This window comes from Pleurodeles waltl, chromosome 7, assembly GCF_031143425.1.
Source record: "Pleurodeles waltl isolate 20211129_DDA chromosome 7, aPleWal1.hap1.20221129, whole genome shotgun sequence".
NCBI lineage: Eukaryota > Metazoa > Chordata > Amphibia > Caudata > Salamandridae > Pleurodeles > Pleurodeles waltl.
In genome coordinates this window covers 472610707-472637813 of record NC_090446.1, presented here as the reverse complement: position 1 = coordinate 472637813, position 27107 = coordinate 472610707, and the positions used below count along the sequence as shown (strand labels likewise).

Sequence of the window (27107 nt, the reverse complement as noted above, 5' to 3'; positions counted from 1 at the left end):
TACATGTCAACAATAGATCTCAAGGATGCTTATTTCCACATACTCATACATCCTTCACACAGGAAATACTTAAGGTTTGTAATCCAAGGCGTGCATTACCAATTCAAAGTATTACCATTCGGCATAACAACAGCCCCAAGGGTATTCACAAAATGCCTTGCGGTAGTAGCTGCTCACATCAGGAGACCGCATATGCACGTATTCTCTTACTTAGACGACTGGTTAATAAAAACCAGCACTCAGCAACAGTGTCTTCTACACACACAATACGTCATAGAAACACTACACAAACTAGGGTCCTCCCTAAACTATCAGAAGTCACATCTACAACCGTGCCAAATACAACAATACTTTGGAGCAACAATCCACACACAAAAGGGGATTGCCACTCCAAGTCCACAAAGGGTACAAGCCTTCCAAAATGTAATTTTAAACATGTACCCAAACCAACACTATCCAGTGAGGTTTGTAATGAAACTCCTAGGCATGATGTCTTCATGCATAGCCATTGTCCCAAACGCAAGACTACACATGCGGCCCTCACAACAGTTCCTAGCAAGACAGTGGACACAAGCACAGGGTCAACTTCAAGATCTAGTGTTAATAGACCGCCAGACACACTTCTCGCTTCAATGGTGGAATCCTATAAATTTAAACCAAGGGCGGCCATTCCAAGACCCAGTGCCACAATACGTGATCACAACAGATGCTTCCATGATTGGGTTGGGAGCACACCTCAACCAGCACAGTATACAGGGACAATGGGACGTTCACCAAAAACAACTGCACATAAATCAGTTAGAACTGTTAGCAGTGTTTCTAGCATTGAAAGCATTTCAACCACTAATAGCCCACAAACACATTGTTGTCATGTTGTCTGTTTTGAAAAGAATGTACTACCTAAACAAACAAGGAGGGACACACTCATCACAACTGTGTCTCTTAGCACAAAAGATTTGGCATTGGGCGATTCACAATCACATTCATCTAATAACACAGTATATCCCAGGGATCCAAAACCAGTTAGCCGACAATCTCAGTCGAGATCACCAACAAACACACGACTGGGAAATTCATCCCCAGGTACTACAAAACTACTTTCTACGCCGGGGTACACCAGAAATAGATCTATTCGCAACAAAAGAAAACGCAAAATGCCAAGACTTCACATCCAGGTATCCATACCCGCAGTCCAAGGGCAATGCGTTATGGATGAGTTAGTCAGGGATATTTGCTTACGCTTTTCCCCCCTCTCCCACTCCTTCCTTATCTGGTAAACAAATTGAGTCAAAACAGACTCAAACTAATACTAATAGCACCAACCTGGGCTCACCAACCGTGGTACACAACACTACTGGACCTGTCAGTAGTACCTCATATCAAACTACCAAACAGACGAGATCTGTTAACTCAACACAAACAGCAGATCAGACACCCAAATCCAGCATCGCTCAATCTAGCAATCTGGCTCCTGAAGTCTTAGAATTTGGACATTTAGACCTTACACAAGAATGTATGGAGGTCATTAAGCAAGCTAGAAAACCTACTACAAGACATTGTTACGCAAACAAATGGAAAAGATTTGTTTATTACTGCCATAATAATCAAATTCAACCACTACATGCTTCCGCAAAAAACATTGTAAGTTATTTATTACACTTACAAAAATCTAAACTAGCATTTTCTTCTATCAAAATACATCTCACAGCAATATCTGCCTATCTGCAGATTACACATTCAGCATCACTTTTTAGAATCCCAGTCATCAAAGCATTTATGGAAGGTTTAAAAAGAATCATACCCCCGAGAACACCACCAGTCCCCTTGTGGAACCTCTATATTGTATTGGCACGACTCATGGGTCCATCATTTGAACCCATGCACTCCTATGAGATACAGTACTTAACCTGGAAAGTAGCCTTCCTAATAGCTATCACATCTCTTAGAAGAGTAAGTGAAATACAAGCATTTACTATACAAGAACCCTTTATACAAATACATAAACATAAAGTTGTTCTCCGTACAGATCCCAAATTCTTACCAAAAGTTATATCACTGTTCCACCTAAACCAAACAGTAGAACTCCCAGTCTTTTTTCCACAACCAGACTCAGTAGCTAAAAGAGCCTTACATACGTTAGACATTAAAAGAGCACTAATGTATTACATTGATAGAACAAAACAATTTCGCAAAACAATTGTTTGTAGCCTTCCAAAAACCTCATGCAGGAAATCCAATATCCAAACAAGGCATTGCCAGATGGATAGTTAAATGTATTCAGACCTGCTATATAAAAGCAAAAAGAGATCTACCTTTTACGCCAAAAGCGCACTCCACTAGGAAGAAAGGCGCCACAATGGCCTTTCTAGGAAATATACCTATGACAGAAATCTGTAAGGCAGCCACATGGTCTACGCCTCATACATTCACAAAACATTACTGTGTAGATGTGTTAACAACACAACAAGCCACAGTAGGACAGGCTGTATTACGAACATTATTTCAAACAACTTCAACTCCTACAGGCTAAGCCACCGCTTTTGGGGAGATAACTGCTTAATAGTCTATGCACAGCATGTGTATCTGCAGCTACACATGCCATCGAACAGAAAATGTCACTTACCCAGTGTACATCTGTTCGTGGCATGGGACGCTGCAGATTCACATGCGCCCTCCCGCCTCCCCGGGAGCCTGTAGCCGTTATAAGTTGATGAAACTTGTACATTTGTAAATTTGTAGATATATACTATTTTTGATACACATTATGTACATACATAATCACTCCATTGCATGGGCACCTTTACTATATACACAACTCCTACCTAACCCTCTGCGGGGAAAACAATCTAAGATGGAGTTGACGCCCATACGCAATGGAGCCGAAAGGGAGGAGTCCCTCGGTCTCGTGACTCGAAAAGACTTCTTCGAAGAAAAACAACTTGTAACGCTCCGAGCCCAACACTAAATGGCAGGATAATGCACAGCATGTGTATCTGCAGCGTCCCATAAAGCTAAGAGACAGCTACCAATAGCTCCTAAAGCACATTTGACTAGAACAAAAGGAGCTTCAATGGCATTTGTAGGGAACGTACTATTAGCAGATATATGTAAAGCTGTTACATGGTCTGCACCGCACACCTTTACTAAACATTACTGTGTAGATGTCGTAGGTCGCCAAGAAGCAAATGTTGGACAAGCAGTACTTAGGACATTATTTCAAGCTACTCCCACTCCTACAGGCTAGCCACCGCTTATTTGAGAGGGGACTGCTTTACAGTCTATGCAAAGCATGTGCATCTACAGCTACACATGACATTGAAAAGAAAATGTTACTTGCCCAGTAGACATCTGTTTGTGGCATGTAGTGCTGTAGATTCACATGCCCGCCCCCTCCTCCCTAGAAGCCTGTGGTCATTGTAGTACAATATATTGTAAATACGTGTTCGATGGCATGTGTAGCTGCAGATACACATGCTTTGCATAAGACCGCCATCTAGTGTTGGGCACGGAGTGTTACAAGTTTTTTTTCTTCAAAGAATGATTTTGAGTCACAAGATCGAGTGACTGCTCCTCTCGGTGATACTGCGCATGAGCATCGAGTCCTTTGATAGATTGTTTTCTTTCTGCCGTCTGATTCGGATGTGTTTCCTCTCGTTCTGGTGGATCTCGGTTCGGTACTTCTGAACTCTGTTCTACCTTTTTCTATTGGCGGTGGTATAGTTTTGATTGCAATTCTACTCTGTAGTCGATCCGATTTAGATCGTCGAGGTCGACTTACACACTTTCGGGGGCTTCGCCCATTCAGGCCTACTTCAATGTCAGGCTGATGGAACGAACTCTGTTTCGATTCTGTCTTCGGTGTCATGCCAAATTCTCATACACAGACATTCATCTGGTATGCAATCTCTCCTTATCTCCTGACCATCGAGAAGAGACCTGCAACGCCTGTAGATTGTTTTGATCCAAGAAGACTCTCCGGGACCAAAGAGTGCATTGGTTAGAGATGGCGTCCAAGTCCACAGAAGGCACACCCGATATTTTCGGAGAGGAGCAGGCGCAGGAAGGGGGGGTGGGGGGACAGCGTACAGTCTTACCCATCAGAGATTCTGACTCTGATCAAGATTTCGACGTTGACAGCCAGTCCATACCTCCTGTGCAGTAAGTGAGTACACCTGTCAAGTCACACCACCCAAAGACAGTCAAAAAAGACTCCTGCACTGTTCATTGGTCCTCCACTGCCTTTGGGCCATGGTTGGAGCTGAAAAATAAATCCATATGACCAACCTTCATGTTCGGCACTGAGAACATCTAAGTCAAAGTGCATTCCGTACCAACTAAACACACTGCTGCAGCTGTTTCGGTATTGAGCCGAAAATCTGAGACCGCTGAGCTGGAAAAACCGATACCACTTTCGGTTTGAATCACACACTAGTTACCAAAGTCTTCAGAACCAAAAACCATCAGTAACAAACGCACTACAGCTACAGAGGACTCATCAAATATAGAACCTATTTTAGAGGTTATGGACACTGAACAGCGCAAACTTCATATTCAGAGGGTCACAGGAAGGATAATTGCTTCTCCTCCTGCATCTATTAAAAGAAAAATTACTTTTCAAGAGACTTTAGATGCTGGGCCTCCACCAAAGAAAGTATCAACAGAGAAGGATAGAAAACAGGCTACACAGCAACAGCAGCCTTCACCACCACCGTCTTCTTTTTGTCCTTCCACTCCACCACTGTCACCCCCATATGACACAGTTTTCCCCACAGACATCCTCAGCATCACCTTACAGGGATGATCTTAGTGATATTCAGCAAGATGCAGGTCCTTGGGACCTATATGACCCTGATCCCATTCTTTATAACAGTCCAGATTTATATCTTGCCAGACCATTTCCACCAGAAGATACTGCTGCCTATAACCAGGTTATAGCTAGGGCAGCTGCCTACCATAATGTTCAGCTACACACAGATCCCATTGAGGAGGATGCTCTATTTAATACATTAACAGCTACATATAAGACATACCAATGCGGTCGGATGCTTTCAGGCATGCTCAGGCATTCGTCTGACATTTTTAAAGAACTAGTCATGGCCAGAATAATCACACCTAAGGTAGATAAGAAGTATAAACATGCACCTTCGGACCCAGTTTTTACCATGACTCAGCACCTGATTCCATAGTTGTTAGTGCAGCGGGGAAAAGGGCCAGTAGTTAGCCCACAGGAGATGCTCCTTCTACAGACAAGGAAAGCAAAAAGTTAGATGCCGCGGTCAGAGGGTAGCTTCACAGGCTGCGAATCACTGAAGGATAGAAAACTCAATGGCACTCTTAGCAAGATATGATAGGACCCACTGGGACCAAATAAAATAACTTTTACAGCATCTTCCACCAGAACATCAAAAATAGGGAAAACAAATAGTCACAGAAGGGCAAGCTATATCTAATAACCCTATTAGATCTGCTACAGACACAGCGGATACAGCAGCAAGAGGAATTAACACCACTGTGGTGATGATAATGCGTGATTGGCTAAGTTGGTTTTAAACCTGAAATAAAGTAAGCTGTCTTAAATATGCCCTTTGATAGGCAACATCTGTTCGGACCAGAGGTGGACACAACAATAGCAAAACTTTAAAAAGATTTGGAGACAGCTAAAGATATGGGTGCACTATACACCACAGCCACTAGAGGCAATTTTCGTAGGCCACCATTTAGAGGTGGCTTCAAACCATCAGCTACAGAGACAACAACTTCACAACAGAAACAGACCTCACATTTTTTAGACAAGAGGATCGTTTAGAGGTTCTTATAGAGGATCCAATAATAGAGGGAAAGTATCCGCTTCCAGAGGTTCCTCTACCTCAACCAAACTGACTTCCTGAACATCCCCACAGTGCACATATCTCCTGTGGGAGGAAGACTGGTAAACGTTTATCCACAATTGTACAATATCAATACAGACCAGTGGGTTCTGTCAATTATCCAACATGGCTATTGTCTGGAACTCGCTTCCACTCCACCTGACATTCCCCCTCGCTCACACAAACTCTTTCAAGACCATCTCACTCTTCTGAAAAAGAAGGTACACTCCCTCGTGTTCAAAGGGGCCATAGAGCCAGTACCTATATCCCAACAAGGATCAGGAGTTTATTTCATAGACCGCCAGGGACAGGGACTGCGAATGCACCGCCAACAGGCTGGCGGTGCATCCAGGCCAATTCTGACCGCAGCGGTAAAGCTGCGGTCAGAAAAGGGAAACACAGGCAGCGCCGCCATGGAGATTCCGACCCCCTTCCCGCCATCCTGGTCCTGGCGGTAAAAACCGCCAGGAACAGGATGGCGGGAACGGGTGTCGTGGGGCCCCCTAACGGGGCCCCATTGAGATTTTCAGTGTCTGCATAGCAGACACTGAAAATCGCGGCGGGTGCAACTGCACCCGTCGCACCCTTTCCACTCCGCCGGCTCCATTCGGAGCCGGCATCCTCGTGGAAGGGGGTATCCCGCTGGGCGGGCGGGCGGCCTTCTGGCGGTCGCCCACCAGCCCAGCGGGAAACTCAGAATGACCGCCGCGGTCTTTTGACCACGGTGCGGTCTTCTGGCGGTTCCCGCTTGGTGGGCGGCTCCCGCCGCCCGCCAAGATTAGAATGACTGCCATAGTCTCCTACATAACAGCCCTGGGGTCAGGGTAACTCCAACCTGACCCCTAATGCCACTTTCCACATCAAATTTCATCCCTGGGGACTGTAACCCATTGCCTAAGATGACAGCAGCAACTTTCTAGACAGATCAACCTTAGCCAATCACAGCCTCTCTGTTGTCACGTGCATTCGAAAATACATCGCCATACTCGGGTTATCATTGTGAGGCCAGAAATACAAATTTATTTTCCCTTTTGTATCTCCTAAAGTACTGCACGGATTTTGACCAAATAAGCGAAAGCGTAAACTGCATCCAGAAACCTAGCTTTATGCTACATTTCGTGTAATTCCGTCCAGTAGTTCGGGCTGTCCTATTTGAATTAACATGAGAAACATACCTTTTTTTTACCTGAACCCCCCCCCTTCCCCAAGACCACTCTCTGCCCTTAAAAATATTATTTACAATGTCAAAGGGGAAAGGGACACCAAGGGCCCCCTTCCCCTTTGTGAATAGGTTACCATCACTTTTAAACTGTTGGTAAAGTATTACTGTTTTGAACCTTGGATTTGGTTGCAAAACATTAATACATCCCAAACCAATTCAGTATTTGGAAAGGACACCCTGAACATGCCCCTCCCAAATACCGAATCGTAAATGCAAAATGCGATTCGGTAACAAGTTACCGAATTCCATTTTGTACATGTGAAAAAACATTTTTCCGGTCGCAACCTGAATTGAGCCATTTATGACCGGAAAAACACTTCGTATGTCTGGCCCTTGGTGATTACTTTAGTTTGTTTGGGATTTGAGAGATCTAGCAGTGTCATATTTTCTGATTGATTGACTGTGCTATGATTTTCTGTTGTTTCATAGTCTTTATTGGTTTGTGGTTTTTTGTGAGTGTTAGACCTGACAGCCTTAGGGTAGTCTTCCACCAACTTTTTGCCTGCCTCCCTTTTTCTGATCTAATTTTTGCTGTTTTTAGGACTCTGCAAACTTTACCACTTCTGATCAGTGCTAAAGTTCTTGGGCTCTCTGCCCTTTACATGGTAACATTGGCTCATACCCAATTGGCATATTTAATTTACCTTTAAGTCCCTAGTAAAGTGCACTATATGTGTCCAGGGCCTGTAAATTTAATGCTGCTAATGGGCCTGCAGCACTGATTGTGCCACCCATATAAGTAGCCCCTTACCCATGTCTCAGGCCTGCCATTGCAAGGCCTGTGGGTGCAGTTCCGCTGCCACTTTAACTTGGCATTTAAAACTACTTGCCAAGCCTTAAACTCCTTTTTATTGCATATAAGCCACCCCTAAGCTAGGCCACAGGTAACTCATATGGCAGGGTGCTGTGTAAGTTAAATGCCCTGGTAGTGAAAATCTCCCAAAGTAATTTTTTCACTACAGGCCAGCATTAGAAATTCCCTTATATGCTTTTTTTATTATTATAAAGAAGCCTTTCAGTTTTGAGGTGACTTGTCAGACCTTCAACACACAACTGAAGGTATGTTCCTCCTAGATTATTTTTTATTGGCCATCATTTTCGGGCATATCTTTGAGGACCTCGGTACTATCACATAACAGAAGCTGACAACTTCGAAGAGATGCCAGAATGCAGATTTTCAACACATGAGAAGCTCATGTAACCACCAAACGCTTTGGAGTTAGAGCATACCAATAAGCCAAGGGCATGTCATAAGAGAGACTCGTGTGGGAGCAGGGTATAGAGAAACGCATCTTTTAAATTGTGCCCTCACTATACTAACTGGTCACACCAGCATTGGGTTTTCAACCTCTGCTTTCTAGGGGACCATAACAAGGCTGCCTGTTTGCTGTGTAAAGCCTATTGATGTGAAAAGACTGTTCCGCACCAACAAGGTAGAGGGTGAGTGCATTACAACACGCTTTACCAGGGTTCTCCCAGACCACAGTCACAGAGCACTGAAACCGTCAAAGGGGTTTACTTTAGTGGCGAAATGGGGCTGCCACTCCTGTGTTCTGGAAACTCATGGGACTCCCCATGAGCAGACTCATGTCTCCTTCAGCAACAACTCTGCCTTCTGAGTGCTTTCTGCTCCAGTGCCTTCACTGTAACCAAACCCAGGGCAAAGACCATGCCAAGGTTTCTCACACACCTCATGGCTAGGATCCAGGGATTGTCTGTCCATGGTATGGCATGGAACAGCTTTGAGAGCACCATGCCTTAACTCCGGACTTCCTCCAAAGATGGCTTGACATAGTGATGGCTCCCACTCAAAATCAAAAAGCAATTTTGGTGCCAGAGACTCCTTGACCTCCAGAGGTTGAATCTTGATGCCGATACAAAGAGCATCGCCCCCAACAGCCTGCTCAGCACGTGTCAGAAACGACATTGACTGTTAGGTCGACTTCCAAGGGTGCTTACTGTTCAGCTGTAAGCCACTCGCTCCCCTCTGAAGACCAAGGTAACCAGACTAATGTACGACAGGAGGATTTACATCGACCCAACCCCCGGCCATATCCTCGCATGGCCTCCTCCTCTGAGCCAAGCCCGCACCAAGAAATGTTTTGATGAGGCAATTTCTGAAGAGCAGGGCATATCTCATTCCAGAAAAGGGTTAAGCTAAGTCCATTGACAGCTACTCAAACGAGAATCCCTGTGTTGACCAGTTACACTTTGATACTATGATACACTGCCCAAGGATCACAAAGAATATCTTTAGCACGATTAAAGTGTGGACTACAGAAGTGACCCTTCCTTTCAAACCCACCCGGTCTGATGACACAGCTGTCTTTCACTTAGCCACCCAGGACCCAGCACGCCACCACAGATCGCTTACTCATTAAAACACTGTCTAAAGCCAGACAGGGTTTAAAAGCATGCTCAAATGCTCCACTGATAATGTCAAAGACCCAATCAAAACACAAGGTCTCACACCCAGGTTGGAAAACAAATTACAGTCTTTTACTGCAAGACCTCATCTTAATTTTCAGAAATGTTCCACTAAATTCCCTTGCCTTCCACATGGCACAGAAAAGAAATCATGCAGGGCACCATGGATTCCCTTCCACCTGATGCAGAGTGCAAAAAAGATCGATGCTATTGACATGCAGTAGCTGTAAGAGGTGCAAAGCAAAACCCATATATACCTTATAGGGGGGCTCTTCACAAAGTAAACAATGTTTTTCGTACTACAGTTGAAAAATGTGTCTGAATCATAATGCCATTCACTGTGACCATCAAATCTGCAGGCTAAACAATAAAGGCCCGTGAAAAAACGCACTATAGTGGGTAAACCCAACATTTCCAAAACATCTCACTTCCTCAGTAGTTCTAGTCGCTCTGACAATTTGTTGGTGTAAGTACTTGCCTTTCTTAAAGGAAAAACTGGTTTTGGAATATCGAAATCTGATGGGATGTGCAGTTCCTTTGGATAATCTGCTTTACTTTGTCGGCTTACAGGTTATAGGTCAGAACACACGTGAGTGGGGTGGTGTTTTTGTTATTACGTTTGGGCACAAGGAGTGCTTTACATGGAATATACAAAGCACTTTTTAAAGCGGTATTTGCCAATTTTTAGGATAGCCTCTGTCTATTAACTTACCACCAAGTCGCTGGCGTTCTTAAAATAGTCATCCTTATTGGTACAATACCTCTTAATACAGAGAAATCGACCAGATGGGAGGTTTCCCTTTAGTGTTCTCAGATGTCTATTTGAGAAGTGCAATAACGTGTTCCGTTTTGTGGGTTTGGTGTATAAGCTGACCGCTAGTTTGCCTTCTCTTACTTTGATCCAAAGATTGAGGAAATTGACTCTGTTACAGTCATGGGTCATAGTGAATTCTGAATCCTTAGTCCTTTGGTCTTCCTGTCCAAATCATGAGGACATCGTCGATGTACCAGTACCACTTTTATATGAATGATTTGAAAGGGTTGTCATTGCCTTAAAACCACTTCTTTCATTAAAATGTTGTCTATCTTCGGGGCAAAATGACAGCCCGTCGCTATACCTTTGATTTGTTAATATAAATCATTTTTGAAGAAAAAAAGCTGATTTTCAGACATAGCCAATTCAACCAAGATATTTGTAGGAACATTATGGGGTTGGGGATTCTAGAATTCATAACCGTTGTATTTATTGCTATTGCGTCATCCTGGGAGATGTTGGTTTGCCATTCGTCAGTATCAAAAGTCACAAGGAAATCTGTAGTAGTGTTACACAAGGACCCCTCTATTTTGTTAATATGGTCCACGGAGTCTCTCACATAAGTCTCTGTTGCATGCATAAATGGTTTTAGAAAGGTGTCTGTATATTGGGCGAGAGGCTCAAGAAGGGAACTGCAAGCTGAAATAATCTGTCTCCCGGCGGGGTTCATCGGATCCTTATGGGATTAGGTAATGAGCAAAATACGATAAACAACCAATGAGGCTAATTCTCATTTCCCCCAATTGGGCTCTGTAACTTCCTGCTGCTAAAGGGATGTATGACTGTAGAACGAAAGCTGTAAGGCCGACGACTTCAATACCGAAAATGTTAGAACAAAGCTGGCATTATCACACCAGTTTCTAGAACGAACTGTAACAGCATGCCGGCATGTAGAGTGCTATTAAACGTACCAAAACAAAATGTGCCCTAATCACGTGGTCACTTACAACGCATAATTTTGCTGTAAAACATTTCACTTACTTTTGCACACTTGGAAGTAATTTGTAATGACCAAAATCATGTTGCCGCTTGCAGAAATGCATTGAACAGTACTTCAAGTGTACTTGTTTGTTTCGAGCCTTTGCTCAAATGCAGTGAAGTAATGGACGTGTAGTCCTACCTTACTGTTTACTTATCATCTCTACTCTGGCTGGGTCCCATGAGGCTGTTTCTCCGCTACCTCAGACAGATGCTGGTAGGTGTACTTTTACTGAAAATGCATCTAAACCACATTGTCCGCACTCTGACCGTGCAGGAGATGGATGTATGACACAACAATGTAAGCCGGAATCTAGGCGCAACCCCCACACCCAAAACCCACACCTTTCCCTGCTCTGAGCCCTAAATTGTAATGCAGGAGACCCCCCGCTTCTGCCCTTAGACCTAAAACTGTCCCTTTGCCAGCCCTGAGCCCTAAATACGATATCTAGGTGCAACTAAACCACCCACCCCTCCTATGCCCTTAGACCTGTCCCTTCCCGAGTCCCTGAGCCCTAAATCTTACATCTGTTAAATTTCATGGTGAAAACTGGTGTTATAATGCCATTCGTGGTAGAAAACGTTTCCTGTAAAGACAGGCATAGTAATGACTCCGTTGTTGCGCTGGTTAAGTTGTAAAGGCTTTGCGTAATAAAGCCTTCATGAAAAAGGATGCTTCCCCCGCTAAAGACATCCATCAAATCCCATGAACGCTTACCACAGCATCCAGATCTTCACTCACAGCATCAAAGCCAGTTGCTCCACTCCACTCCTACATCAGATTACTTAGTCTTTCTATTTGGTGCCTGAAGTCCTGGAATTTGGCCACCTACACCATTCTAAAAATTACATGCAAATCCTTAAGGATGCCAGAATACCATTACACAGGCATGCTAGGTAGATAAATGAAAAGATTTGTCAATTACTCTAACAATAGTCAGTAACAGCCCATAGCAGCCACAGTACAAGACTTCATCAGTAACTTGTTTAACAGCTTTTTCTTCCATAAGGTGCACTTAGCTGCTGTACCAGCTTAGTTGCAAAACCGGGGACACCAGTCCTTATTCAAAATCCCTATCAGGGAAATAGCTGGACTCAAAAGGTTAATCTCACCTGGAACGTTACTAGTCCCTTCATGGAACTCTAAAATTATGCTAATTTACAAGACCTCAATTTGAGCCACTACATTACTGCCCATTGCAGTTATTTCCCTCCACAGGTTAATTAACTGTGAGGCTTAACAGTCGAGGAGCCATTTATCCAAGAGCACAAAGATTTGGTTGGCTTCAGAAAACCTCTCCATTTTCTGCTTAGTTGTTTTTGGCCAGCCCCTCCCAGGAAGTCTTATTTCCTAAGAGGGCCTTACCAGGTAGATTATGAATTACATTCAAATTTGCTATGCTGAAGCCAAACGCACACAAAACGTTGTGCTAGGGCACATTCAACTGGTAAAAAGGGGCCACTATAGCTTTCCTAGGCAACATCTCACTTGCAGACATGTTAAACTATGAAGTGGTCTGGTATCTACATATTCACTAAGCATTAATGTTTGGGCATTCACACTGACAATAACTAAAGTCCGAGAAACTACTTAAAACTCTCTTCCATTAATACATGCTGGACACCACTTTAGGCAGATTAATACTGCTTTTCAGTCAACGCACAGCATCTGATCAATGGCAACACAAAGTGCAAGTGGAAAATGTTATTACCTTGTAACATCTAGTCTGCGGGTTGTAGTGTTGTAGATTTATGTGTCTCCCAGAATGCAAGTTTGCAATATGACATCAAACAATCACACCAAACCCTGTCTTCCTTATATACATATTCCTATCTCTAAACACAAACTTCACTGATTTGCATCTCCTCACCTAGTCTTCCAATTGTTGGAAAAAAAACTATCTATAGTTGGAGTATGTGTCCTGGTGCTTTGTACGTTTCAGGGGGCTGTCACAAGTCACCTCAAAACTGCAACCTCATCTTCAAAGAAAAAACGCTTTTATGGTGTGCACCCAACACTAGAGAACAGGAGCACACACTGCATGTCAATTGAAAGGGCTACAAGCTGCAAACCATGTTTTACAGGTAAGTGTTATTTTCCTTATTCTAGATATTACTAGAGGAGTGTTTCTTAAACAGATGGTCGCAACACACTGGTGGGGTCACCAGCCGTTTTTTTTAGTGGGTCATGAAAGTCTGAGCAATAAGTAAAGCTGTTTTTAAACTCTGTCTTTCAGAGTTGGTGTTCCAAAGACAGGGGACAAATAAGACTGGTGGTCATTTTGGGCGCCAGAAAACATGCTGGCGGTGTTCCGCCTGCCATATTGCGGGTACTGCTGGATTTCTGCCATACGGGGAGGGGGGGGGGCGCTGTACTTGGAATGGGGTAAGGGAGGTGTAGGGATTTTGTGCTTGTGGGGGAGGGGGTGCAAGAGTCGTCTACCGGTGACAGGGAAGGAATTCCCTGTCACCTGTAGCCTTTCCAACCAGGGTTTCTGTGATGGTGCTACTGCCGCAGAAACCCTGGTGAAAAGGCGACTCCTAATACTGCCGGCGGTCTTCTGTGGACCGCCGTGTCGGAGGTGCTCATCTCCGGCCCAGCAGGTCCGACCGCCATGGTGGTATGAGTGGAGATGTGGCAGGTTGGCCTCTGCCAACCCACCACACTCATAATGTGGCGGTCTTCTCTGCCAGCCTGTTGGTGGTGAAACCACCACCTTTACCCAGGCGGTCATAGGACCACCAGGGTCATAATGACCACCTATGTATCTTCTGGCAAATTGCTGCTTATGGGATTGGTGTGTACTTTTCTTTCTCTGACTGCAAAAAGAAGAGTTAAATTGAATTAAGTTGCTGGAGTATAGGATAGTGTGATATCATTTTTTACAACACACAACTAAATGAGATACCTGTAAATGAACTGTATTCATTCATCAGGAAAAGCAAACATGAAGCACATTTTGTTTATATTTCTCAAGTATGCTGGAAACAGATTTTAATAGGAACTCAACAAATCCAGACAATTTACATGGTGAGGCACAAATTATAAATATTCACAGAAACCCGATTTCCACACATCATCTGTGTGCCATCTAGTCTCATCAGGAAAACAGTATGTATGTGCGAAGTTAGTGGCCTCTTCAATAGAAAATGTGCTGTCAGTAAATTATAGTGTGCTACCGCACTATGCTTTAGTTACTTTGAAAAAGTGGATTGCAAAAGTTTGTTGTTCCAAAAGAGGGTCATCATTCTAAAAAGTTTTGGAACCCCAGTATTAGAGATTAATTGATGCATTTGGAATCTCGTACGATCGAAAGGAGAGTTTTTTTCATTATTGACTATTACGTGCCGAGTGTCGTTATAGGTGACCAATGAGTTTCTGTCTGAAGAGATGAGCCTGTAGTTACTTTCTCACTTGTTGAAGTGGTGATGCGAATCTGTGCTGCAGCCCACTGTTGTTCCATATCTTGTGTGCATATATTTCCCTATTTACAGTTCAGATTTTTTTTTTCAGCCTGGTAGACAGACTCGTGGGGACTTTGTAGGCGGTGCCACAGGTTTTTGAGATAGTGAGGTCTGTGAAGGCAGCCATTGCAGATCCCTCAATGTGGAAGTAATGTGGACCTATTTCTTCTCCTTTTCAATGAGTCAAGTAGTAGTGTGGTAGTTGCTATTCAGAAGGCTAATGTGTAGCATAGCATGCCAGTGAGTATAGCGTTGCAACCATCCGGGATAGTAGAGGGCAACTGCTGGGTTGCATGTTATGAATTCTGAGACTGAGTTAGTGTTTTCTTCTACAAGCAACCATGAGCTTATGCCAGATTGTCTAGGATTTCGGATCTGCATGCTTTATTGGTGGGTTAAAGCAGTAGTTTACTAAATAAATAAGTCAGGGGATCCTTTATTCAAGAGTGGGTGTATCTATCCAGTTTTGAGTGTGTGGAGCAGTGTTATTTTTTTTTTAGAACTGCACTAAATATATTCATGTGTAGGAATGCTGTTCGACCGGAGATGACTTCAGTGGCAGCTGGCATCATGTCATCTTATTTGCTCTTGATCAAGAGTGGCTGGAAAGTAGTTAATCTGAGAATGCTGCCTAGGGGCTTCGCAAGAATGTTGGTGGTCGGCCTGGTGAGCTCAGTGTGGTGCCTTCATCTTGTCTGTTTTCACTTAAGAAACAGACTAATTGTGTTGCATTTGTCAACTTAGTGTAGTATGGGAGGTTTGGAAAAAAGATTAGTGCAGTATTTAACCGCTTTGAGCGGGGCCATTTGTTTGAAGGTTCCTGTGATGTCTACTTGGGTTAAGTGGCTTTGATCGTGATGAGTGGAGAGATTCAGTTATTGGATTGGTTAATTATTTTGTTTTGCACATTTTCTTTTTCATGTTTGTGTGCAGTCAGTGAGTGTTAAGATGCGTAAAGCTTCGGTTTTGTGAAGTTTCTTTTCCATAGAAATAAAGTAACAAAACATATTTTTCCTGTATAAATCCATTGGCCTGGAGATAGTCATTGAGTGTGTGCCTCATTGCCTTAACTGTGTGTGTACAACAAATGCTTTGCACTAACTACCCTATGATAAAAAGTGCTTGACCACACTACCACAGAATAGAGCATTAGCTACTTTAGCCTCTGTTAAGCATCTGGGGAACCCCTGGACTCTGTGCACACTATATTTCATTTTGATGTAGTATATACAGAGCCAGCTTCCTACCACTTGTCTCTATAAGTTCCCCAGCTACATGATGGCTTAATTGAAAATAGGGATGCTTCAAACTTCTCATACTAATAAACCCTCACTGATGCCAGTGATGGATTTATTAATACATGCACCGAGATGGCACCTTAGAGGTGCCCCCTGAAAATCTACCATGTACCGTGTGCAGACTCCGACCAGTTTTAGCCAGCCTGCCACCACCAAACATGAGTCTGACCCCCAAGGGTGAGAGCCTTTGCTCCCAGGCAGTCATAAACGACGCCCACCCAACAGGATGACCTGTCAATCTGCATTTCAAGGCCGGGGACTTCAAAGAAGCCCACAATCCTTGGTATGCACATCTTACTTCACACAAAGGAGAGATGCCAACCCCCCCGCCCCCTACTCATTTGTCACCAGGACAGGCGGGAAATTTAGTATGCAGAGGGGTGTGTCCACCTCTCAGGTCAGTTCTGCCCGTAAGGTGAGCTACCTGATGTGGACACTACATTTAGTACATGAAGTGGTCATATAGGGGATGTAGTGACCGAAAGGGTAAGTACAGGCAATACATCACAACATCAACCTGTTAGCAGAAAACCTCCCAGGGACGAACTACTTTACTGACCTGCTCAGCAGGATGCAGCAACAAGCCCACGAGTGGGAACTCCACACTGAGCCCTCCTCCCATACTTCCACAAGTGGGGGTTTCAACCTGTTCGCAACCACAGACAACAGAAAATGCCCAAGCTTTGCCTCCAGGTTCCCACACCCACTATCCAAGGGCAATGCTGTATGGATGAAGTGGTCAGGGATATTTGCTTACGCTTTTCCACCTCTTCCCTAATTACTGTTTGTGGTTCTGAAGCTCAGGCAAACTTCTCACACCCTCATTGTGGTAGCTCCCACTTGGGCTCGTCAGCCATGGTTCACCACACTACTCAAGCTTTACGTAGTTCCCCATGAGAAGCTTCCCCTTAACCCAGATCGTCTGACTCAGAACCATGGAGAAATCAGGCATCCAAATCCAAAGAAACTCAACCTTGGGATTTGCCTCCTGAGTTCATGGAATTCGGTTCCCTTAATCTCCCACCTGAATGTATGACCATTCCCAAAGAAGCTTGTAAACCTGCATCTTGAGCATGTTACGCTGCTGAGTGGAAAGATTTATACTGCTGCAGTAAACACATTGATCTGTTAAATACAACTGTTAAAAAAATTGCCAGATATCTTCTCTATCTGCAGACCTCTGGTGTAGCTTACACTTCAATGCCTTGCATTTAGCTGCAGTGGCTGCCTACTGACAGAACAGGCAACACTTAACCTTGTTCAAAGTACAAGTTATTGAGGCATTCATGAAAGGCCTTAAAAGAGTAATTCCACCTAAAGTTCCTCCTGCACCTGCATGGAATCACAACATTGTACTCGCCAGACTTATAGGTCTCCCATTCGAACTGTTGTATAACTGCCCCCTCAGATTTCTCTCTTGGAAGGCTGCGTTTTTGGTGCCCATCACTTTACTTAGGCATGTCAGTGAGCTCCAGGCATTAACCCTGGAAGAACCTTTCTTCCAGCTACACAAACATAGGGTAGCCCTTTGAACTCACCCAAAATTCCTCCCAAAGGTGGTTTCCACTTTCTTCCTCAGTCAGTTGAATTACCTGTTTTTTTCCGCAACCTGATTCAGTTGCAGAAATGGCCCTGCATACAGTAGATGTAAAAAAGAGCTTTGATGTATTACATTGAGAGAACTTAGGAGTTTCCTAAAACCAAACAACTGACGCTTTTTTGCCCCTCACAAAGGAAAGTCTATATCTAAGTCAGGCATTTCCAGATGGATAATTAAATGCGCACACTACATGTAAAATAGGATCTTCTATGGCTTTTCATGGCAATATACCAATAGCTGAAATTTGTAAAACAGCTACATGGTCAACACCACACACTTTCACTAAGCATTATTGTGTGGCTGTGTTAGCATGCCAACCAGCAAATGTAGGTCAGGCAGTCCTACATACCCTTTTTCAAACAATTGAAACACCCACAGGTTAGCCACTGCTTTCTGGAGGGCAGTGCTTTACAGTCAATGCAGAGCATGTGTATCTACATCCACACATACCATCGAACAGAATATGTTACCCTGTAAGCATCTGTTTGTGGCATGTAGTGCTGTAAATTCACATGTTACCGCCCTCCTTCCTGGACACATGGCCTTTGCAGTTCCTTCCTAAGGGTTCTTTTCCATGGACGTCTCTTTACTGATACTTACTCACACTCCATTGTCACCTGCCTGCGGGAAAACAATCTGACAATGGAGTTGATGCCCATGCGCATCATCACCGAGAGGACCTCGTGATTCGAAAAACTGATAGGAAAACAGCTTGCACGCAACCAGACCCAACACTAGATGGCGGAAGTATGCGGCTCATGTGTATCTACAGCAGTACATACCACAAACAGATGCTTGCAGTGTAACATAGTCCTTTCTGGCCCTCATGTGCCCATCAGAGACCAAAGTGATGCTCTGTGAGAGTCCATCAGGTAAAGGTTGCCAAGGTGGGAAGACTGTTATTAGCTGAGGAGGTGTCGGGGGCTAGATTCCGAAGTCCTTCTGGTGTTTAAGAGGCATTAGCCTGTGAGTTAGTCATTTTTCCAATGTATCCCATGCCAGCTTTGTGTAGGTGCTTGTTTAGGGTTCTTAGGGTAGATCAAAAAATTGTCGAACTGTGACTGTCAAGCTAAAATATAAAGCGCCTTGAAATTGTAATTGAGAAGCTGCAGTATTTCTGTTTTTGACACCCTACTTCTGTTTGATCTTACAATGGCAGGTGAGAGCGGTCATTGGACACACTTACATGCTCACCCAGGATGAAGAGTTGTGGGAGAAGGAGCTTCCTCGCAACGTTGAAGTCCTTTTGGCCTCTTCCAAGGACCCAGTAGCAGACCGCTCTGACCGTTCAAAAGATGCAGCACAGCCTGATGAGCGTGACAAGACCAGAGCGGTCTGTTACCGTGTACCACATAATGCCGCTGTTCAGGTGTACGACTACCGAGAGAAGAAGTCCAGGTGAGCCCCTAGTGAGTGAGTGAGTGAGGGAGGGAGAGAGAGTGTACATAAAAATCAGACTGACAGCCTGGTTTAACATTTCTCGAGAGACACATCTCTGTCCCCATCTATGCCTCGCCTGTCTGTTTTTCCACTGGCCTCGGGGCTTACTTTGTGGACCTCTCTCGTTAAAAAAAAGATAATTGTATTTTAAAAGCAGGCGACTTCAAACACATAACATGTTATAAAATCGAAATCAGTATGTTTTAGATATCAATTCCTGTTAACGGACAGCTACTGCAACAGTTAGTGTCTTCCTTGATGCTCACAAGACTAAGTGATGATTCATAAGTAATGGGTTAATGCTACGCGTGAGTAACGTTTACCTTGAATTAATAGCGACAAGATAACATTAACATTGCTAACTCTAAGCTCGATTGGGCAGCGGTCTCCATAATCATCGTACCTGAGTACCAAATGACCACATCTGGAAGGTTCAAAACGCAGATTAGGGACCTCAAGGACAGAGGCTCTGCCTTTCCCCAATCCTGGAACCCTTCACTGGCTGCTCATCTATGTCAGGATCTGGTTCACAATCCGTTGTCTCACCTATAAATGCTAGGCCAACCTTGCACCCTTTGACATCAGAGCAAGATCCTTCTAAGGTCGCCTAAAAGAAACCTGTGCTCCTTTCCGCACCTCCTCCTCTCAGGCATCCTGCAGATTCTGTATGGCCTCACCTGAACTAGGGATAGTGGCATTTACATATTCAGGCTTAAGCTCCTTTCACCCCTCTCCCAATCTCCCACTTAGCCACTGTCTTTTTCTGCTAATTTGTTTGATTCCCCTTTTTCTGTTCTGGAAAGTTTTTTGTTTTGCGCACATAACAAGACAGTCTAACACAAGATATGCAACCCTTTTTCTCTCTTGTGTTGCAGAGTTGTGTTTGGCCCTGAACTGGTCATCTTAGGCCCTGATGAGCAATTCACTGTCATCAGCCTGTCTGGAGACAAACCGAAACGCCCCAATGTCATCAAAAGTATCTGTCTGCTGTTGGGGCCCGATTTCTTCACTGACATCATCAACATCGAAACAGCTGACCATGCCCGGCTGCAGATCCAGCTGTCGTACAATTGGTGAGAGGATGCTGTAGGGCACCAAGGATAGGGCCAGAATGGACTACAGCTCCAGCTATCTTGCTTATGCGCAGGCAGTTAGGAGTGTGATGCCTGAAAGGGTGTACAAGTGGAGGGGTGGTAGCAAGGCTTCCGTGAACAAATCGGACAGTATGGGTGAAGTGGTTGTTGCTGCCATTGTGATGTTTTACAGCCGGCTATTCAGACGGCACATGTTGCAGGGTGCTTGTTTTTCTTTTTAAGAACTCATTAATGCAGGGACTTATCTCTGGCACTTTTTGAATCCCTCTTTTATCCCATGCCATGTTGTTTCTTACAGGCACTTTGAGGTGAATGAGAAGTCCACTCCTGCCGAAGCTCTCAGGCTCTTCAGCGTACCAGACTTTGTGGGTGATGCCTGCAAAGCCATTGCCTCCCGTATTCGTGGTGCCGTCGCCTCAGTCCAGTTTGATGACTTCCACAAGGTTTGCGTGGTGGACAATCAGGGCGTGGGGGGTGTGGTAGGACGTGAGTTAGGCTCTCTTCCTGAACCTGTGCAAGTTTCTTTATTTCCAGCAGTCACCTATTTCCTTTGAGGCCCCATGCTTCCCCTTTCCAATTGATAATTGCCCAGATTGCCCCACAAAATGCTGCATATCATTTACTTCTCCACATGGACAGACCCAGTTCTTCATTTGTAAAAGAATAAATACCTGGCCTAAAGTTGTGCTCAGTAGCCTGTGCTTGGCGTTACTGAATGTCGATGTGCAGAATACAGATGCTGCATAGTCTTGATTTCGCCTCTTTAATCCACCTCCAGGCACTCACTGATCCTTTATCTCACTCTTGCAGGCTCCTATTTTCTCCCTTTATCACATTTTTTCAGTTTTTTGTTTACTCCTTTTTTCTTACTTGTGTGTTCTTCTCCCTCTCGATGTGGGTAAAAGTTTGATGAGGAAAATTAAGTGCCTGTTCCCGAAAAGGAACTGGTGGGACCCACCTGAAACCATCTGCTCAAATTTAGCATTGGACAGACCCTTGCAAACCAGAACACCGACGCAGAACCCTCCAAGTTACCATACCACCTTTGAACAACATTTTCAGTCGATGAGTATATCATTTAGACATTGGTGATTTTTCAGTGGTTAATCTTCAAACTGTCGAATTATATTTCATATGACTAATAGTCAATCTCTGCTTTATACTTAATTTACATTTCTGTCACAGCTGTGGACCAGAAAGACGATCGCCTCAACTATTGCAATATCATCTACTCTAGTCTACCTATCAGACTCATTGCCCTGCTCCAAAGACTTGAGAACCAGGGAGCCAGAATGTGCATCGACCTTTGTTTAGCGGGACTGCATCAAATGACGTCTTGTGTCTATCCATAAAACATAGTAGGGCAAGGGCTCTCATTACATGCAGAAACTCACTCAATATTCTGTCCCAACAGAACCTTCTTAACATCTGTCATCTGATTAATCGTGAAAGAGAATAAATAACTGAGGTAGAGTGGTTGTGGACCTGGACCGAAACTCTGACCTTGCGCCAAACTTAAGATCCCATCCAAATCAAGAGATTCAGGAAACACTTTAAAACAGAACTACTCAGATTTGTCTTCAGGTGAATTATATAGTGAAAAGATCTCGTTTGAATAATATTAAATGTGGTCATTCATCCTGTCCAGTTGGCTGTAAACCTTCCCTTTATTCATCAAGCTGTATTTTCCTTCAGTGAAGTGCTTCAAAGTAACCAAAAGGAGGTACACACCAATTTATTGAACTTCAAATAAATTAATTAAAAGTACGTGTTCTTCATTGTAAGTTACAAGTAAAGCAGAACACTCTGCGTATAGATTAAGATCTCTTCCGCCCCTTACTTAATAAACCGTATTTTAGAAGAGGGCATCCTCCTACTCAGAAGCAATAAAGTAGATTAAATGGACAATATGTCCAATATGGTCCTAGCAGGTGGCATGAACTTGCTCTTTGGGTACACTCTCTAAGTGGGACAGATCTATAAATTTCAGCTTGATTACAATCCCTGGATATATTTTCTCTTCCCCTTTGCATTTGTTTTAAACAGTTTCAGTAGAATGAGACACGTTTTACATTTTGATTATTCTCGTACGTTGATGCAGCAGCTCTCCTTGTCTTGGCTGGATATTTTTGTCTGCTAAAGGGGGAGAGTGCAGAGGTCTGTCCTGAATGTGTTCCCGCATTAAGATGTGACTTAATTCCAAGCTATGGTCTGTGGAGTTATGGTTAGCTCAGAGTTACCCTTGAAAATCAATTTCCTGTTTTCTTAATAATAATATTATATCATGCAGCTGGGACAAGTGGGTGCAAAAAAAGAGTGTGAGAGAAAAAAAGTTACATTGCCCATTTTAACTTCCGTAGGAATCTTAGCTTCTTGCTACTGAAAAAAAAATTCTAAACAGCATGACACCAATCTTTACATAAAAGTAGAAATGTATTCATGAAAATGTCTTCGCAAGGTTTGGTGTAAATCTGCTCAACAGTTTTTGAGAAATTGGTGTGCATAATTGTTATGGGAGGGCCTGAAATTCATGTGATTTGTCAATCAAATTATAACTACTTGGGCTGTTAGTCCTTGGATGGTCTGAACACCTTGGTTTGCTGACCATCCATGGACCAAATTTCAAGAAAATAATCTGGTTTGATTAAGTGATTTTTGTTCCCCCCCATCATTGAGTTTGGGTCCTCAGACCCAAAGCTGTCTGATTGGCGGGCTGCAAATTAAAGAAAAATGTTGCAGCCGCCATTGCAGGAAACAGGGAAGCCTGTTCCTTGTCTTGAAAATAAAATGAAGGGCGTAGGGCGAGCTTCCATACACATAACGGCTCAGGTAGAAGGCTGTAAAGGGACCCCCTCTGTTCTAAAATAAAAAATAATTGCTATCTTTGCTGCATGGTTCATGGACTCTGAGGCTGGGTTTGTGGTTCCTGCGGTCCGTGAACCTGAAATCAAGGAGTCTTGGACTCTCGGTGGCTCTCCCATGGAGTTAACCCCATGGTGTATGCTGTTTACGTGCCCGAGCCTGCAAGCTTTTGCAAACCCTTAAAAATTGGGGGAATAGTAGGCCCTGTGGCCAGCTTCCCTGTGCAGCAGACCAGGCAGCGTGCAGTGGGTGTTAGCGGCAGAGAACAGTTGTATGCGTTACATGACAGACAAAGACAGAAATTTACTGAGAAAGCAAGGTTGAAGTGAAGTTAGGTTTAGCTTTTGGTAATTGTTTTTTTTTTTTAAAACTCTGAAATTCACTTAAAGACACATCTAAAGTGCAGTTATGATTATCAGATAAACCTGAAAAGTACTGCAGACCATAGCATACACACAAAATGCTTATGATTTTGTTATATGTATATCAAAAAGTAACAACACCTAAACCCACAGCATCACTAATAATATTCAGTCAACCCAATAAACAATACAATATTCTTAGTCATCCATCTCACTGATAGTGTTAATGTTAATGCAATATCTATTCTGACTTCATACCTGTAGGATCATTTATAAAGTTTGTAACTGTATGTGTTATATCTAGGGCGAGATGGTGAGCCTTGCATTTGTTGTACAATTTATGATTTGGGTGGCTGACTTGCAAGTTATGGATTACTGAAATAACCATAACTTTTGAATTTCAGTAGTTTTTCAGTTTTACTTTATAACAATAACTTAACTTTAGCGACACAGAAGGGTGATGGACGGAGTGCTGAAACTTTTCACACACTCACCTCTAGTCACAGATCTGGGATTAATCCAATATTCTTCTGCTCACCATGCCACCCCAGGTTGGACCCAGCCCATATATAAATCAGTCTTGACACTGTTCCTCATGGGAACCGTCCAAACCTAACTGCCAGGTCCTCCCTGGACCAGAAACGGGCATCCTGGGACTTGTTTTGGGGTATCACCCCTCCTGAGCCTTGCCAGCTTGAATCCAGTGGCAAAATGATGCCCCAAGGTGCGCACGTCTGGGCATACCCTGGCCACTCAGGGCGACTTTAGCAACATTAAAGGATGATGTACGGAGTGCTGAAACTTTTCAAACACTCACCCCTAGTCACAGATCTGGGTTTAATCCATTGTTCTTTTGCACACCATAACGCCCCAATTTGGACTCTCCCAAATGCAAATCAGTCTTCATCCTTTTCCCCATGAGAACAGCCCAGCCCTAACTGCCAGGCCAGGTCCTCCCTGGACGGAAAACAAGCTTGGGTGAGTGTTTGAAAAGTTTCAGCACTCCGTCCACCATCCTTTTGTGTTGCTAATAACTTAACTGTTGTTCCGAATCTTTTTACACACTTGGACAGTCTAAGTGGGAGAATACAAAAGGAGGATTTTGTTCTCTTTCCTACCCCCATTTCAAGAGTCTCTTCTAAGGTAAACCATGTTAATCTTGCCCGTCTTTCCCACTTCCTTCGTTCTGGCCATTTAAGATAATCCCTCCCATTCCACACTGCTAAGAGGTGTCAAAGCACCAGCTATAGGATAGTTTTCTTCCATATCCCACTACCACTATAAGTTGGCAAAAGCAGTACCCCAGAAACAATTCCAGGTTAGTTTACACTTCTTGTCAGAGACGGGTGTATCTGTTCTGTTCAGGTTTCATCCTCTGTCCCTTGTAGGGCTGGCTGTGAGATGGGTCCCAGTGCAGAGACAGGATGACTCTGAACGTCTGCTACCATTTCTAATTCAGACTATTCTGTCCTCCTCAGTTGCAGTCTCTGATTCCGCCACCTTTCTGTCCACAGAACTCAAGCCGCATCATCCGCTCAGCAGTCTTTGGCTTTGATGACAACATGAAAGTGCGTGACATCTTTAAGTTCCCCCAGAACAACCTGAACATCACAAGTGTTGACATCCAGTCCGTAGAGCCAGTGGACCAGCGTACGCGGGATTCACTGCAGAAGAGCGTGCAGCTGGCTATTGAGATTACCACTAATTCACAGGAGGCCACAGCCAGGTAGGGATGACCGAGGGGGCATGATTATACACGGGAGATACATAGTCACTGGAGGAGCTCGGCATAGAGGGGCATCATTAAGTACTCGGGAGAAGTGCAGATAGGAAGACAGCACCAACACACAAGGGACTAGCCGTAGAACAGTATTGCGCTAGCCATCTCTAGCACCTCTGACGTCCCGTAAGCCACCCCCAAATAGAGAGAGGATCAGGTGTATACAGAAAACACAGGCACGGATACATACCACATGTGCACGAGTGAGTGAGCTTGTGTACGTGCACACACACACAAAAACACTGATGCGGCACGTAAGGGTTTAGTACCTGTGCACGATTCTGCAACTAGTCAAAGGGATATATTGGATGTCTGTAGTGAGTGGATAGCAATACACTGCAAGGTCACTGCAGTACGGCTTGTGTCTAACCGTGATGGTGACCAGTAACTCTGAGGGTAACTGCAAGGTCCAGCGGGCAACCAGTGGGGAACTAACCTGTTATGAAAAAGGCATAGTTTAAAAGAGAGCATAGACATCAAGGCCATCACACTCTAGTAATAGGTGGGAAATAAGGAATGGAAGGCATGGTTTGCACTGCACACTTTTGCTGACACACAAGGGAGTGGCTGGTAATGAGAGCATCAGTGTGATGTGAGGGTTTCACCCAGGCACTTCAGTGACTCAGGAGTTATGTAGTGAGGCTGCTTCATCAATCCCTGGTCAACGAGTGGATCTGACTTGGATCCAGACCCCAGGTGCTTTCTGCCACGTAGAGACTGTATGGCAAAGTTGTGTGTTATCTATTGGATGTAATGGACCGCCTGATGGCAATTTTGGTTGCCTGGAGGAGGGCGTCCCTCTCCCAATTTTTTTTTGCTCCTTTAAGCGTAGGATACAGTCCCATGGTCTATAGAGTGAGAAATGCAAAAATCTTTTGGGGTACACGCTCCAATGCCCCCTTATCAATCTCTTACTGACCCCTTGTAGATGTCTGACTGAGACCACCCACACTAGACTTCACTTCTCTCCCCTGACAGGCATGAAGCTGAGCGCCTTGAGCAAGAGGCACGTGGGCGCCTGGAGCGCCAGAAGATCACAGACCAGGCTGAGGCTGAGAAAGCTAGAACAGAACTCTTGGAGCTCGAGGCACTGAGGTACGTGAGAGACTGCCAGGGCTGGGAGGATAAGTACTGAGGTGCTGCATTTTGTGTCTGTGTGTTCATGATGTCATACCGTGTTTTATGTGTGTGATATCACGTGATTCCTTCTTGGTCCTTTCCATGTGCTGATGTCATGTCTTGTTATGGTTCTGTGAGAGATGTCTTGTGATTCTTCAGATTTGTCAGGTGGAACTAGCAGAAGCTACCCACGGCCTGAGCTGATAACATCACCCTTCTGATGGTCACCAACTTGCATATCCGATTACATAGCTTATGTTGTGATCTAAATAGTAATAAATATTTCCGCACGTGCACTGCCTGCCTCCAGTGATCTGTATCTCTATCTGACCATCTTCAAATGTAACAAGAGGCAGCTGTTATTGAGTACAGTAACAGACTAAATGATGCCTCTTATGGTGTAATAAAGATTGGATGACACTGGGTGCAAGTTGAGGGGAACGTTGAAGGTTTTGCTTGTGATTCAAGACCTGCAATTTTGCATTAACGTGAATTGTCAGAGAGGACTTTGGGTTTCCATCAGGGTAGGGCTTAGGTGCACTCACTGGGATTTGTGGTTAGGCCAAACGTGGATAAAGTACATATTAAGAGCTTGAGAATCCAACCAAAGGTTAAAAATGTCCAGTAAGGACGGTGCGATGGAGTTTTATTGGCACCCCGGAGTGGTAGAGTAGACCAAGTGTTAACAACACAAACCCTGGATCATGTAGCAGCAAAACCTAGCATCAGCTCACAAAAGGGAATGACCCAGCACATGTCTAAATCTGACTCGTGCTGTT

The 27107-nt window shown here is 44.1% G+C and overlaps 1 protein-coding gene across 2 annotated transcripts in view; it reads left to right on the top strand.

The window, feature by feature from the left end:
* Nucleotides 1–27107, top strand: part of MVP (major vault protein) — a 230952-nt gene that overhangs the window by 183538 nt on the left and 20307 nt on the right. For both annotated transcript variants that reach the window (XM_069244081.1, XM_069244082.1), the window contains exons 10-14: nucleotides 18831–19069; nucleotides 19987–20184; nucleotides 20504–20648; nucleotides 24944–25155; nucleotides 26188–26304. In XM_069244081.1, coding sequence (XP_069100182.1) covers nucleotides 18831–19069; nucleotides 19987–20184; nucleotides 20504–20648; nucleotides 24944–25155; nucleotides 26188–26304 — 911 coding nt within the window. The remainder of the gene's footprint in view (nucleotides 1–18830; nucleotides 19070–19986; nucleotides 20185–20503; nucleotides 20649–24943; nucleotides 25156–26187; nucleotides 26305–27107) is intronic.